Raw genomic sequence first — 13,934 nt, 5'->3', positions numbered from 1 at the left:
ACGCCGCCATCACCCTCAGGCGTTGAAAGTTTCGAGGAATCCTCCCCACAGGAGCTGCCAATGCCAGCAACGCCGGCATTGGCAGAACGACCGTCGGTAGCCGGTAAACACGAGGCTGCAGCGAAGCACAAGAAAGTGAAAAAAAATGACCACTTTGAAGAGCAGCTGTTGTCTAGACTTGACAGCCAGATGTCAGAAAATGAGGCATTTGGAGTATCTATCGGCCTCAGCCTGGACAAGATGCCCCGTAAGGTGGCACTGAAATGCAAAGCCCAGATAATGGCACTAATTGCACAAATGGAGGACGAAGACAATGTGCAAACCATCAGCATTAATTAAACTTTGCTTGTGATAATTCTGTGATATTTTTTCTCTGTAAGTAGTGCCGCACTTTAAAAATTAGAAGTTTTCAAGAGTTGAACGCGATAGCGTAAATATGCTATGTTGGCTTCGGAAATCATGGAAGACTTGCTTGCTTGTTTGTTCGCTTGCTATTTTTGCTCATAGGCAATGCCGACACCGGATTTCCCGCGAAACGATCTCCTAAATGCGATCGCATTAAAAGGTAGCTGATGAATACAAATTCAATTTATGGCTGGCTACATTCCAAAGCCATGATGTCATCATGAGGCACACTGTAGTGTGGAGTTAATTTTGACTGCCTCTGATACACTATGAAGCCGCTAAATTAAAGTACACAGGTGTTCTGGCATTTCGCCCCTATCCAAATGCGGCCATAGGGCCTGGAATCAAACCCTCATCTTTATTCGCAGAGCGGCACTTCACCTGCTAAGCTTCCATGCCGGTTTATCAGTACAGAGAATCCAAATGTGATATGATGCAAGTGTGATATGCTGTTACCCAAAGCTGTGATAAAACATTTGGAGTGCCAGTATACGGACAATTGTTCCTATGCATATAATATTATATGTTGAGCACTACATAGTATGTTACTGTGAGCATTTCTTTCATGGTGATGTGTATTCGATCCATTACTATCCAAGATCTTATTCTTGCGTTAAGAGTGGTATTCTGTTTTTTTTTTTTTTTGTGCATTTTCAGCATGACACGCTTCAGAAAGTGCATTTGTTTTGCATTTCTTGTCGGTCTTTCTAATGTGGGAATATTTTACAATATGTGATAGATATTCTTACCTATTTTTAATGTCATTGTGCACCTTATAGAAAGTTTCATTTTTGCCACGCGCAAGGTATATTGAGCACCGTATACAGTAGTACAAAATGTTCAACATCAGTCTAATACATAGGCAACAGTTTGCATACGGCATCAAACAAAAGGCTCAATTGCACTATGACGATAAATATGTTATTCTCATGTGTTTTTCCTACACATTTCAGAAGTTTGTTCAGATTATTCCAATGCAACGTACCAGGACAAGGGAACGGAGGACACGGGCTGGCAGTTGAGATAACACACACACACGTGTGTGTGAATCTGCATTTTTGTTTACACTTGCTGCATTTTTACCTTTGTGTTGCACACAAATATATCATGTTATTGCATACGTAACTGTAACTGCTCTTGGTTTTTTGTGCACTCCATTTGAACCTTATCATTAAATATCATTTTTTCTACGTGATGCTCTCTGCGTTATCTATGCATGCAGTACATGTTTTTAAACAATTTGCTCACAGACCACTGCAATGTACACTTGATATAAAAAGACACGTGGTTCAAAAATTGGCTACAGCGTGCTTCTGGCTTATATATAACAAAATAACAGCTTGTTTCTCATTAATTTGCACTTAATTGCTGGCAAATCCTACGTAAGAAGGAGTCAGTTTGAGATTAGGGACTTGACTTTGCTGTGGCCCACTTTAGGCGACTACAGCAGCGCGCAGGACGAGTTCGCACCTGCTGTATCGGCCAATAACCAGAAACGAAGCACGCATGTGGGTTCCGCGAAGAGGGGACGCGGGAAACAGCCACGCGTGCAAAGAAAACGGATTAATGGCTTCGCCGTAGAAAAGGCACTAGATTGTTGCGTGTGCCGAGGTTTGCGTGGCCGGCAGGAGGTCTGGACCCCACTTCACGCAGAGTCAGAGACGAGGAGAGCTTTCTCGGCGAAGAATTCTTTATACAGTATGTACAAGTTGGCGTGGTTATCAGGAGAGACCAACTGAGCAGCTCCAAGCTGCTTAAATAACACATTCCCGTCCCCAGATTCCCCAGGACGAACAAGGTAGAGAGAGAGAGGGTCCGGGCAGGCTCTGTGGTCCCAACGCCGCTTCCAATGGCCGGCGCCTCCAGGCACCGCGCTGCGCCGTCAGGCCAATCTGGCGGTCGGCGGTATGGTGCGCCGGGCAAGTTCAATGGCCCGGCATAGGACAACGGAACAATCTGCAAGGCAAGGTGTCGAAACATAGTCCTTGGGTGGTCGGTAAAAGGGTTGCCCCTGGGCGCCGCCGCACAAAGGAGGGGGGGGGGGGGAGGGTGCATTGCTGCCCGCACGAGGAGGGGCCGAATAGCAGTCCGTGAGCCGGCGGCCGCTTCCGTCGTTGACGCCGTGCAGCCGCGAGGACACCCAAGCCGTGCACTTTGTCGTCATGTGCCCGAAGCGGGCACCATGTGGGGATGAATGCTGCCTCCACGGTCGACACACCACAGCACTGGCCTCCCTTCAGGCAAATCGCAAGGCACAAACATAACAAGATCTGCACGCTCGCTCGGAGCAAAAGAGTAGGCGAGCGTGAAATTGAAAGGTAGGGGCGCTTTCCAAATATCCCTTCGACCTTTTCGGTCCCGGAAATTGGGCGACGCGACACTGCCCAGCCGGTTTATGTTTGGTACCCGCGTGCGTCTTCTGAGAATGCACGTGAAAACGGCGGTAACTTGGCCGGCTACGACCGATGTATGCTTTTATGTCATGAAAACTGTTTACAGCGCAAACACATGCAACCACAAAGTATAAGGGACAGGACACAAGCGCTGACTGTCAACTAACTTTTATTAACGGAAGACGGGTGCCTTATATAAGGGGAAAGGCAGAAGTGAAGGGGGAAGGGAGTGATACAATCGGGGAAAATGACGATGCGCATCGATGAACGAACGTGCCAGCATTCAACGCATTCAGGCACGAAGAAACAAGAAAACGAAAAAAAGTAGACAAACACTAACAAAAGGCGAGGGATACTAAGATACAATGAAATCAGTAAGCAGCCGCTTCCAAAAAATTAAGCTCTGCGTATTAAGCAAGTGCGTAAGCACCCCTTCTGTATCGCTTTTTGCGGCAGAGCTTAATTTTTTGGAAGCGGCTGCTTACTGATTTCATTGTATCTTAGTATCCCTCGCCTTTTGTTAGTGTTTGTCTACTTTTTTTCGTTTTCTTTTTTTTCGTTTTCTTGTTTCTTCGTGCCTGAATGCGTTGAATGCTGGCACGTTCGTTCATCGATGCGCATCGTCATTTTCCCCGATTGTATCACTCCCTTCCCCCTTCACTTCTGCCTTTCCCCTTATATAAGGCACCCGTCTTCCGTTAATAAAAGTTAGTTGACAGTCAGCGCTTGTGTCCTGTCCCTTATACTTTGTGGTTGCATGTGTTTGCGCTGTAAACAGTTTTCATGTCAAGTATGCACCAACTCGCCCAGAAAGAAGTTTTAATGTATGCTTTTATGTGCGATCGACATGGGGTCCCAATTATGGTGTTTGGATTTCAAGCGAACCGGCACACAGCTGCATGGGAGACAGTTTTCTCAGTACTGGCAGGGCCGCCAGTACTGAGCCATGGCTTCATGGAAACATTCTCGCAGCTTGCAGGTGGGAAGAGGAGGACATGAGGGGACGATACTCGCAGCCCAACGTAGAGGAGGGGGATTGGATTAGTTCAAAGACGAAAAAAAGTGAACGCTTTACTTGTTTATTTCAAGGTACTTTAATAAGGGGAGCACCACAGAAAAAACACATAAGAGCCAAAAATGCTTGCAGTAATAACGCGCTTGAAGAAGAGTTACAAATACAACTGAATGAAGAAAAAATAACATTACTCAGAAAAAGAATGAAAAATACAATTCTTGGTAACATAAGAAGCAGTGGATTGCATGCGTATAAAACCAGCGAAATGTGCACGTAGTTAAAATACATAAACAAACAGCAATCAATAAGCTACAAAAAATCAGCTTGTAAGGCAGTGCTAAACATAAGAGAAATGCGGGAAAAATAACAAAAAATATTACATATAATACAGTCTTACAAAACACAGCACTCGAACAGTGTTCTGCTAGGAATAAAGAGAACATGTACAAACTATGCATGCATATTTACAGGATATTTTAGCATCGCCTGACAACCTTCAGCTGCCACGGCAGTGAGCCTTCTGCAGACATAAAATAGTCTGCTAATTCGTCCCTCATTGCCATGGCAGCTGAAGTGGGGCGGTTGTTTGACGGCACTGTCCTTGTGCCAATTTCAGTGACAGTGCGGCGCCATTCTCCGTCAGACACCGTCTCGCCGCACAGCGTGTCGCTGTACTGATCAGGGCAGTAGGCAGCGTCTGCCATAAGAAAATTGTGCAAACACACGGCAGCCTGAATCATGTTGTTGAGGAGCTCTGGTGCGCCTTCCACCGTTCCAAGAAACACCCGCCAACGGGAGACTAGAATGCCGAAAGCATTTTCAATGCACCTGCGTGCCCTCGACAAGCGGTAATTGAAAACCTTTTTTCTATCATCCAGCTTCCTCCCAGGGTAGGGCCGCATCAGGTAAGTCCGCAGAGGGAAGGCTGCATCGCCAACCAAACAAGGTGGCCACTTCGAAATATTTGAAGGCAGCCCCAGAGCACCCTCTTCAAATAGTGCCTGGAGGGGACTCCTCTTAAAAAAAGAGGCGTCTGAATATCGGCCTTGGGCTCCGATGTCCACCATTATAAATCTATAGTTGGCGTCTGCTATAGCCAGCATAATTAGCGAATAGAAACCCTTGTAATTGTAGAAGTCTGAGCCGCTCTTGTTAGGACATTTGATCGCAAAATGCTTGCCGTCAATGCTCCCTATTGTGTCTGGAAAATCCCATTTGTCATAGTATTCCTCTGCTATGTCGCGCCACCTCTGTGTGCTTGGGCGTGCGAGTACCAGGGGCCTCAAGCAGTCCCAGATCGCTGGTAATGTCTCCTTCAGTACGCTAGCTACAGTAGATGCATGCATTCGGTAGCTCAATGCAATGTCCTCCATGGACCCTCCTGTGGCCAAAAATCTGCAAAGATGTTGAAAGAGCAGTCCGTAAAATTATGGTTCCAATATTTCGACATATATGTTTACACTGAACCAAATTGTTATCAGCATAATTCTATTCGTTAATGCCTGCATCGCGTTTTACAGACACCATAGGGCCACGAATAGTAGCAAGAATGGCTCGTCGGTGACTCAGTATAAGCATAACCTAGCAAGCACTATTATACGCGGCGAAAATTTTCGGAAATATAAGCGATCACTTAAAAAAACAAGAAAACTTAACACGAGCCAGTATTTTCTTTAATCTCATGCATGGGGAAGTTGAGGGAGGTGAATACGTGGGTACCGTATTTCTGAAATTACGAAAAGTTGGGAACACGAACAAAAAAAAAGCATATTTTCGGGAATTAATTGTTGCGACATGTTACCAAAAATTTTCTAAAGCTACAGTACACATGGATGCACGAGGCCGCATTGGCTAAATTCTAGGAAATATGATCAACATATATTTTACCTCAATGTCACCGCGAGCCTTTCTGCCGGTGAGATGGGTCTCCTGTGAGTAGGAGGATGAACAAGCCTGCGGTAAACAAGGCTCAGCAGCTTGTCAAACGATGCCTTTGTCATCCTGCGTGCGACAAATGCATGAAAGTTACGCATACTATATTTAACCGAGCTGGAGCTACACAATTCCGAAAGAAGCAACGTTGTCATTTACCTGAAATACTTGAAATGGTATTCAGGATCACAGTTCCGCAGCTCCTGTACTAGGTGGTGGTACTCTCCACACTCTGGACGCTTGTCAAATATATCCCTTATGTAGAGAGACCTATTCCTCTTGCGACGCAGGCGACGCACCAACAAAGCGAGAATAATGTTTCGTCTTGCGAAATGTGTCTGCGTCCGTGCCATCACCGAGCAACAGTCCGGTCCGCAGTGGCGATCGCGCGAAAAGATTTGTTTGGAAGTTCCCCGACAGGCGGCACGGAGGGGCGCGTTGTTCTGCGCATGCGCTACTCCAGCTGCGGCAGCTGCGCGGCGTTGTACTGTAGGGGGACGGACATATGCCTGGCGCGGTGTAGCCGACGTGGCGTGACGTAGCGCAACCACCGCGCGCGCGCGCGTCGGGTCACGTCGAAGTGTATTGGCGCCTTTAGTGTTTCGCTATCTGCCGTGCTCTTTGCGAAATGGCCGCTCGTTAGGGACCCGCGGGTCGTCCGTCTTTCGCGAGGCCCGATCGGATCTGAAAGAGAGAGGGAGAAATGGCCGTGATCCGGCGAAGCAGCTGCCCCAATCTCTCGGGATTTTCGTACTCTCAACGCGCCCTGACCGCCGGTCCCCTTTTCATCGTCCCGTCCGCGGGGCCGTAGGCGCTCGCAATCTTTCTCGGGGGAACCGCGACACGCGACATTGACTAGGGCTCGGCCGTCTTGGAGAACGAATGCGCCGCACGGCTGCCACGGCGTTTGACTTTAGTGGCGGTCACAGCGCCTTAACGTTTTCGGCACCCCGCGCCTCGCCTTGTGCGACTTTCGGTTCGGTTAGTTATAGTTTTTCGTTTCAGTGACGCAGAAGACACGCAGAGACAGACACACACGCATAAAGTGGTCGGTGTGCCTTCGGCAGTTTGAATGTCCGGATGGGCCTAGATAAGGCCTCGTCGGTGAGCTCCTTTATTTTGCGTTTGACAGGTAAGGATGAACGTTCGGTTGTAAGGAGAGACTGATGCCGTCACTTAAGACTATACCGTGTAGGAGCGCGAAAGGTACGCAGAATTGTGTGTTATGGGGTCTTTCTTTCCTTCACGCTATCCTCCTGCTCTTTAACCTTTCGGAACGCGCCCTCGAAATGCGCCGATCGTGTGATTTGACGCTGTACACGCTTCTCGGCCGGTGATGTTTAACACGTCACTTTCTTTCGCTCAAGATTGCCTGCCCCGATAGCCGATATCGGGCCTCGCATCATTTCGCACTGTGCTTAGCGAAAGTAAAAATTTCGTTGCAGTTGCCTTAGAAAGCCAAATACAACGAAATTTTACTTTCACTCTGCTTGTTAAAAATAAAATGAGTAGCATATATACCACTGTATAAACCTCGGGAAAGCTATAGCGCTGGTAATTGTCTAATTTTTCCATTAGCAGAATTTATGAGAGCACCTAAGCAGACGACGCGGGCACGAAGTGTGACGCAAATTCCAGAACATACGGCATCCGAAATCTAAAGCGCCACTGGAACCGCGCGATCTCGGAGGCCGTGCCCAGGCGTTGCGCTTTTTTCTCGGCCTTCCGGGTTCTGCGTAATTTCTGGCGAGCAATAGTGGCGGCGTTTTTGAGAGCTTCGGCATTAAAAAAAAAGTTGCATTTCGAGAGCTTTTCCTGACGCATCAACTTGCGTTTTAAGCGTAAAAATTGTAAGCGAAGGCTCACCCTATACATATGCTGTCTAAAACTAGGCTTTCTACGTAGTTCAAGCTTTATCACCCGGCTCCACGGACGATATATGGTCACTGCGTTTTAAAGAGACACTAAACGGGAATGTTGCCTCATTCTGTACTAGTATTCTGTGCTGGCACTAGTTTTCTGTGGTAGTGCACCAGTTTTACCACGAGTGAGGCTTGTCAGGCCAAAGAAAAAACGAAAGACGACGGGGGATGACGCTGCCCGAATATTTCTGCACAAGCTTTTACAGCGTCCTCTCCGCACTAGTTAATTGTTTATCTTTGAAGAACCACGGTACATTTTGAAGTGACAAAGGAATCATTCTAGAGAACATTTCCTGCGCTAAGAAAGCTCCATTGCCACGAAAGATACTTGGAAAACGTAACGTCCCAGTGGCCTTCCTACCGGCGCTGGGGATTGGGTGCAAAATTAAAGGGAGATAAAGAGAGAGGGAGAGAAAAGAGAAGCTTGGTCTTCATTCTCTCCCGCATAAGTGAACGTTCTGCCGTTAAATTAAAGAAAGCAGGGTTCTGCAGGAACGACTTCACCGCTCCACACGGATTCGTACGTTCGTCCCCAGCGTAGTCTCCTGGCACGTTAGGTCTACAGGTTCGTGTCTTAATAATCCGGAAACGCTTCTCTCGGTTGATACGAACATTTCGATCGATCATTTCTCGATGAGCGCGGTGGCGTTTCAAAACTATGTAAGTCGGTATGGTCAGAGCCATGTCGACTCTATATCTCCGTATATTTGTTTGCAGTGAATGGACGTATTCGAACGTCCTCTTCAAAGTCGTCAGATGTATTAGCGGGGAGGACATCACGCCTACACGAGTGGGTATTCGACTTGCGGACCTTCACTTGTGGAATAAGGCAGCTCCCCCGCTAAATAAGGGGTTGCCCGGTCGAGACTGGCTTGTCCAGCGCGAACGCCCGTTCTGCTTAGCACTATACATATACTGCTAGATTGCCTGCGAGCAAGACGTGTAGGTCAGATAAAGCAAGCCACCCATCTCCTATATACTTCGCCAAATTGCTCAACTGGCACGGTCATTTCCGTCGTACTATGCTGATGGCGTTGGACGTACTTGAAAAGAGAAAGGGGTAAAGAGAAAGTTTCATATCTCTCCCTGTGAAATTCTCTTGTCCGATATTTCTGTGCACCCAAGGCTGTCAGAATAATTACGTAGTTTTGAAGTGCACCTTCTCTCATTACACGTCAAGTTAGAGCTCCGTGGTCGGCCTCTATAATTTTTTTGTAAGGCCCTACCATGCGACAACACCCTTACGGGTGTGAGCATATTTATAGTGTGGCTTCGCGTTGGCGAGGGCTGTCAAAATCGATGCGCATCGTCATGGTGCGCGGGCCGAAACACTGGCAGGAACGAAAAATACGGGAACGACCCAACTTTTCACAGGGTGATCTTACGCGCGGGAGTCAAAAAGCGACAAATGCAAAAGTGTTAATCGACAGCGGCGAGCACAGCTGGCGTTCACGGAATCGAATCGTACTGCTCCATTCCGGTCGGCGTTTAAAACACTAACACGTTCCATAAAGCAGTCGGTGGCGCTCCCGTTGGTTTCAGAACGTTTACCACAGCGTTCGCCACATCCGTACAAGCTGGTCACGATGAGCGCTCGCTGTACGAGTGACGGCAACGAAATATTCTGCGGCACCACAGGGCCCAGCTTGCGCGAAAGCGTCGTCAGCAGCTGCAGCGGCGATTGGGTAAAGGCGACCAGCGGTCAAACGTTAAAACAGCGCGCAAGCGCGCGGCGATATTTATCCTAGTGGCCTCGATATTATTTCATACCGCCTTCGTGCAGCTGAGAGCCGCCGCTAGATGAAGGCGGGGGGGGGGGGGGGGGGGGGGGGGGAGTTTCGCTAAGTTTTGCGGGCTCGTGCGGCCCCTCCGCTTCGCAGCGCGAGCCTCCGCGAAGCGCCCTCTGTGGCAGCGCTCCCTCTGCGGGCCGATGAACCCCCTCCATGGCGGGACAAGGGTTCTGCCTTGTGCGCGCATTTCGTCCGAGATTCGCACGCGGCCTTCGCCCTTTCGTTGGTTTCGTATGGCAGTGGTGGCGCGCACATTTTTTCGGCGATGATGCCTTCGGCCGCGCTAGAGACCGTGCCAACGCCTGCCTCGCTGCTTTCTAGCAGTTGGGTGTGGCCGGCGCTGGAGCTCCTCTACGTCCTTCTGTCTGGCAAAATTAGAAAAAAAAAAAATGAGTGTAGACGCTTACATGGATACTAAAGAGAGCAGTGGTTTCAGCTTGCGTAGGTAAGTTACCACTTCGCGTTATCAAAATGCCATTTCGCGTTACCGCCGCGGGAATACGCTCGGCACGCCGAAAAAGAAGCGAGAACGACGCACACGTGGCGCCGCCGCCTTGAAATTCCCGCAACAGCTAGCCGTGACGTCACGAATTTTTGCCGCCGTCTGTTCGAGCCTAGTCAAATGCTTTTATCGCTCAAAAAAAAATGGATCGAGTTGTATTCTAGATAAGCCGAGATTGAACTTAGGAAGGTGAAGGAAGGACTAGCGCAGAACCGCAATGTCGGAAATGAGAAAGAATGCCTTGCAACCCGTGTCGTTACACTGACCTGCCGGTTCGGAGGTTTTGGCGCGAAATCAAAATAAAAAGGAAAAAAGAAAAGAAAAAGAAACATTTACTGTCATTTCCTCTTCTGATAATCAGCCTATTGACGCTTCAAGAATACTTTATCGATATAGACTGATTCAGTCATTCCCTTTAGTGTCTCTTACGGTTTCGTGCAACGAGAGGCAACTCTGGAGCTACATTCGTTTAGCCACTGTTGCAATTCTGGTTAGTACATGAATTTGCGTAATCGTCGTGCTTGTGCCTTCGAACGTTCTCGGGACGGTCTTTGTAGCGCTTAACCTTCTTAAGTTTCCAAGCACTGATAATTTTCTAAACACAGCAAGGCAGTAAGTCCCTGGGCACGTGCGTAGTTATTAAGATTATTCCATTTATGACACGACACGCTGCCAAAGTCACAGAGCCGTTTGAAGCCACAAGGATGACGTTTAGGCAAATCCATGTGTACAGCCTATCATCATTTGCTTATTGGCTTAACATCCATACTTGCAGCTTCCGTAGATACTAACATCAGAGCTTCCTATAGTAATTTTTGCTTAAAACTCAATGGCTTACCTTACGAAATCGAGCGTTTCGCGAAATACCGTCTGCAGGTAAAAGCATCATCGAAAAATTGGAACGCTGACCAAGTCAAAACAAAAGCTTGTCGATGATTCGGGATCCGTACGAAGCCGTCGTTCATAATGGGCCGGTGTCAAGGGGAACTTTCTATATGTTAGTTGTGGCATTATTGTATGCATACTTTAAATAAACGCATGGTAAGGTGTTCATTCAAGCGTCCATAGGCGAATAAGTTTTGAGGATAAGACAGCATTTCGGAACGACACACACCCTTAGAGATATTGCCGGAGAAGGTCGGTGGATTTGCAGCCTGAAGCGGTCGCACTTTGTAACGATCCCCATTTCATTGCCCATTCTCTCGTTGCTCATTCTTCATCGTTGGCTCCGACGTCGTCATGCCGCAGTTATCGCTGGTGTCGGCAACTCGGCACCACGGATGATGGCAACAGAAAAAAGAAAAGAACGATAAAATATATCGCCGCACAATACAGCGCCAATGCCTTTAACTGTTTCCGTACGGCCGAGTGATGAAGAAAACGAGGGAAAGTTGCAGGCAAGTGGCAAACAGACTTGCCACATGACTATTTTAAATGGAAGAATTCGAGGAGAAAGAGCGCCTAAGCTGTTGTGTGCAGTGTAACAATATCACACAGGAATCGGTGGTGGCCTATAAAAAAATATCGCAGTCGCCAGAAGAGGAAGACTGATGAGGCACGTTCGTTTTGTCGGCGGAACAACGTCGGTCTTCGCTCTCGCTGTTGGACCAGTCAATGTCTTCACATCACTGCGCGGAACTTGTTAAGAATGAGCGAATAGTCGCCGTATAATATACAGTGTGCCACTGCGGCGCTGTGGGCGAGCTCGCAATCCGTAAACCCCCGGCGGCCACTCCCAGGTTGCGGCCCGTCCCCGTTACCCGGTTGCCGCGTCCATCGTCGCTATACCTAAACACTAACGCGCTGCTCGTCCCACCGCCAACGGTGATGGCTATGCGCACCCTCTTATCCGGGGTAAACAAGCCTTGTTGGGGGTGCACCCCGGACGAGCCAAATTGCCGTTGTTTGGGGAGGGGGGGAGGTGCGCCCTTGTTTTCAATCATTCGAGCTGCGCCCCCCCCCCCCTAAAGGGAGACGATGGGCGCCGCGGCAGCCTCCCCGCCGGTGATCCATGCTATAGCAATCACCCATGTGGTGATGAAGTCGAACGCTCTCGGTCAGTTTAGCCGTGGAGCTGGCGTGTTTGCGTGTGTGTGCGCGCGTGAGGGGAGCTGTGTAGAGCCGTGGTGGGCTTTTTTTTTTATTTTTGTCTTTGTGTCGGCTTTCCGGCTAACAGTGCGCGTTATCCGTCTGTCCGCGCAGTTTCTGTTTCTTTGTGTACTCACTAATGTGCGTCCCTGCCCGCCGTCCCCCTGGATGCGCGACGATGCGCTTCCTTTCCAAACTAGCAGGGCGGCTAAAAAAGAAGAGCGAGCTGCTCACTGAATTGACGGATGCGACGACGAAGGGAACGGTGCCTTGTTTACGATGCCCGCTTACATAACTATATACGCTATCGTTACACACGGCCTCTGTTCTCTCTCTCTCTCCTTTTTATATTTTTTTACTAGAGCGGTTATAAGGTTGTCATTAGGCTGCGAGTTGGCCGAAAGAAGCACGAAGAACGCATGGAACCGAGGCACGGCAAAGGAAACTGTGCGACCGGGTATATATATACGTATGTATATGTAACGGTGGCTGTGCCATGCCTGGCCATTTTCTAAACTCCCCTGACTCGCGTGGTCACGCACACGTTAGCGGTGTTATAGCGCGTGCTTTCTCGTTTCAAAAAAAAAAAAAAAAGAAATAAAATAAAAAATTAAGAAACACTCGTCGTTTCCGGCATCCGCGCCAGTCGTGCTGCTGTCGTTGTTGCAAACGAGAGTTTTCGCGTGGTTTAGTGGCGCTGTGAACGATGCGACTGGAAAGTGCGCTCTTGTTGTTATTTTCGGCAAACGACTCCGCGAAAGTTGTGCGTAGCCTGAGCGTTCAGCGGTTGCAAACGGTAGCGCAGCGGCAATCCAGAAGTATAGCACGCAGGACACACTACGGGCATGCAGTGTTAAGAAGCTGTAAATTACTGCAGTGTCCCGTTTTTGTTTTTTCACGTGCAATCGCAGCAGATATACACTACAGCGATGTTGCACGACACTGCAGACGTGTGTTCGAAGGGAGCTCATTAAAATCACCCCCCCCCCCCTCCCATGATATAAAGCTGTGACTACGCGGCGTGTCGCATAACCACAGTGTTGCTTTGGGGCGTTAAATTCTATGCATCAGTCATCTCAGGAACGCTTAACGTGCCCCCCCCTCGTCCCAGATCAACTTCCGGCTCGTGGTTGCTGTCCGCTCATATCTGCATACGTCCTGTACTCGGCTTGCTCTTTCGTCGAACCACGAAGTTCTTACGAACTTTCTTACGGATGTGTCGACCTCGGAAACAAGGGCAGTGCTCCTAAGCAGGGTTGGCGAACCTGTAGAGGTAGCCAGTGACTATAGTGTCTTAGGAGTCCCGCGTTTTGCTGCTGCTTCTCAGACATCTTTCTCGGCTCTTTGTGTTAGCTCATTTTATTTTCAGCGTTATATTACCGTTTCATTGCGGCTATCCTGTCGCTTATCCCCTTTCTTTCTGTTACCTTTAAGGCTCTTCACGCTAGCAGGTCATTTCAGACAAAGAGGTCTTTATTAAGGATCTTGGGGTAGTGTGGTGTGTCATCCTCTTGTTTCTGGCATCCGATCCGGAGGGCGGCTAGGTCAATATAGGGAAGTGGGGCCTTAGTGGGGGGACTGGTGTTTCAGACGTGCTTGTTCTCCAGCTGCTCGGGGAATGCGAAGTCGACGAGGGCCCGAATGATTATTCTACAATAATGAAGTGTCTATCGAAAGGTGAAGCAGTTACGATGCGTGCGGCATTTTTCATTCCCTAATTAAAACAACAAAGTTGGTACTAACTACTGCTACTACTACTACTACTACTACTACTACTACTACTACTACTACTACTACTACTACTACTACTACTACTAACTGCTGCTGCCGCCGCCACTACCATCACCACCACCTCTGTGCAACTACACTGCGACAAATCTCTCTGGC

The 13,934-nt window shown here is 48.6% G+C and overlaps 2 protein-coding genes across 2 annotated transcripts in view; one reads left to right on the top strand and one right to left on the bottom strand.

Moving 5' to 3' along the window:
• The window catches only part of ci (transcriptional activator cubitus interruptus), a 79,602-nt gene that overhangs the window by 15,438 nt on the left and 50,230 nt on the right, over nucleotides 1-13,934 (top strand). The window lies entirely within an intron of this gene.
• Nucleotides 3,882-6,335, bottom strand: LOC126530269 (putative nuclease HARBI1). The gene is made up of 3 exons (XM_055070269.2): nucleotides 5,905-6,335; nucleotides 5,701-5,814; nucleotides 3,882-5,208 (listed from the first exon to the last, which is right to left on the bottom strand). Exons 1-3 carry the CDS (start codon nucleotides 6,096-6,098, stop codon nucleotides 4,290-4,292), a joined length of 1,227 nt encoding a protein of 408 aa, XP_054926244.1. The 5' UTR covers nucleotides 6,099-6,335; the 3' UTR covers nucleotides 3,882-4,289.

This window comes from Dermacentor andersoni, chromosome 5 (assembly GCF_023375885.2).
Source record: "Dermacentor andersoni chromosome 5, qqDerAnde1_hic_scaffold, whole genome shotgun sequence".
NCBI classification, from domain to species: Eukaryota; Metazoa; Arthropoda; class Arachnida; order Ixodida; family Ixodidae; genus Dermacentor; species Dermacentor andersoni.
This window is presented reverse-complemented; position numbering and strand designations above follow the sequence as displayed.

Excerpts from the sequence above, each read along its gene's own strand:
- LOC126530269 (XM_055070269.2), bottom strand. The coding sequence starts at position 6,098 with ATGGCACGGACGCAGACACATTTCGCAAGACGAAACATTATTCTCGCT. Across the intron at positions 5,815-5,904 it reads TACCATTTCAAGTATTTCAG|GATGACAAAGGCATCGTTTG; the intron begins GTAAATGACAAC and ends TGTCGCACGCAG. Across the intron at positions 5,209-5,700 it reads AGGCTCGCGGTGACATTGAG|ATTTTTGGCCACAGGAGGGT; the intron begins GTAAAATATATG and ends ACATCTTTGCAG.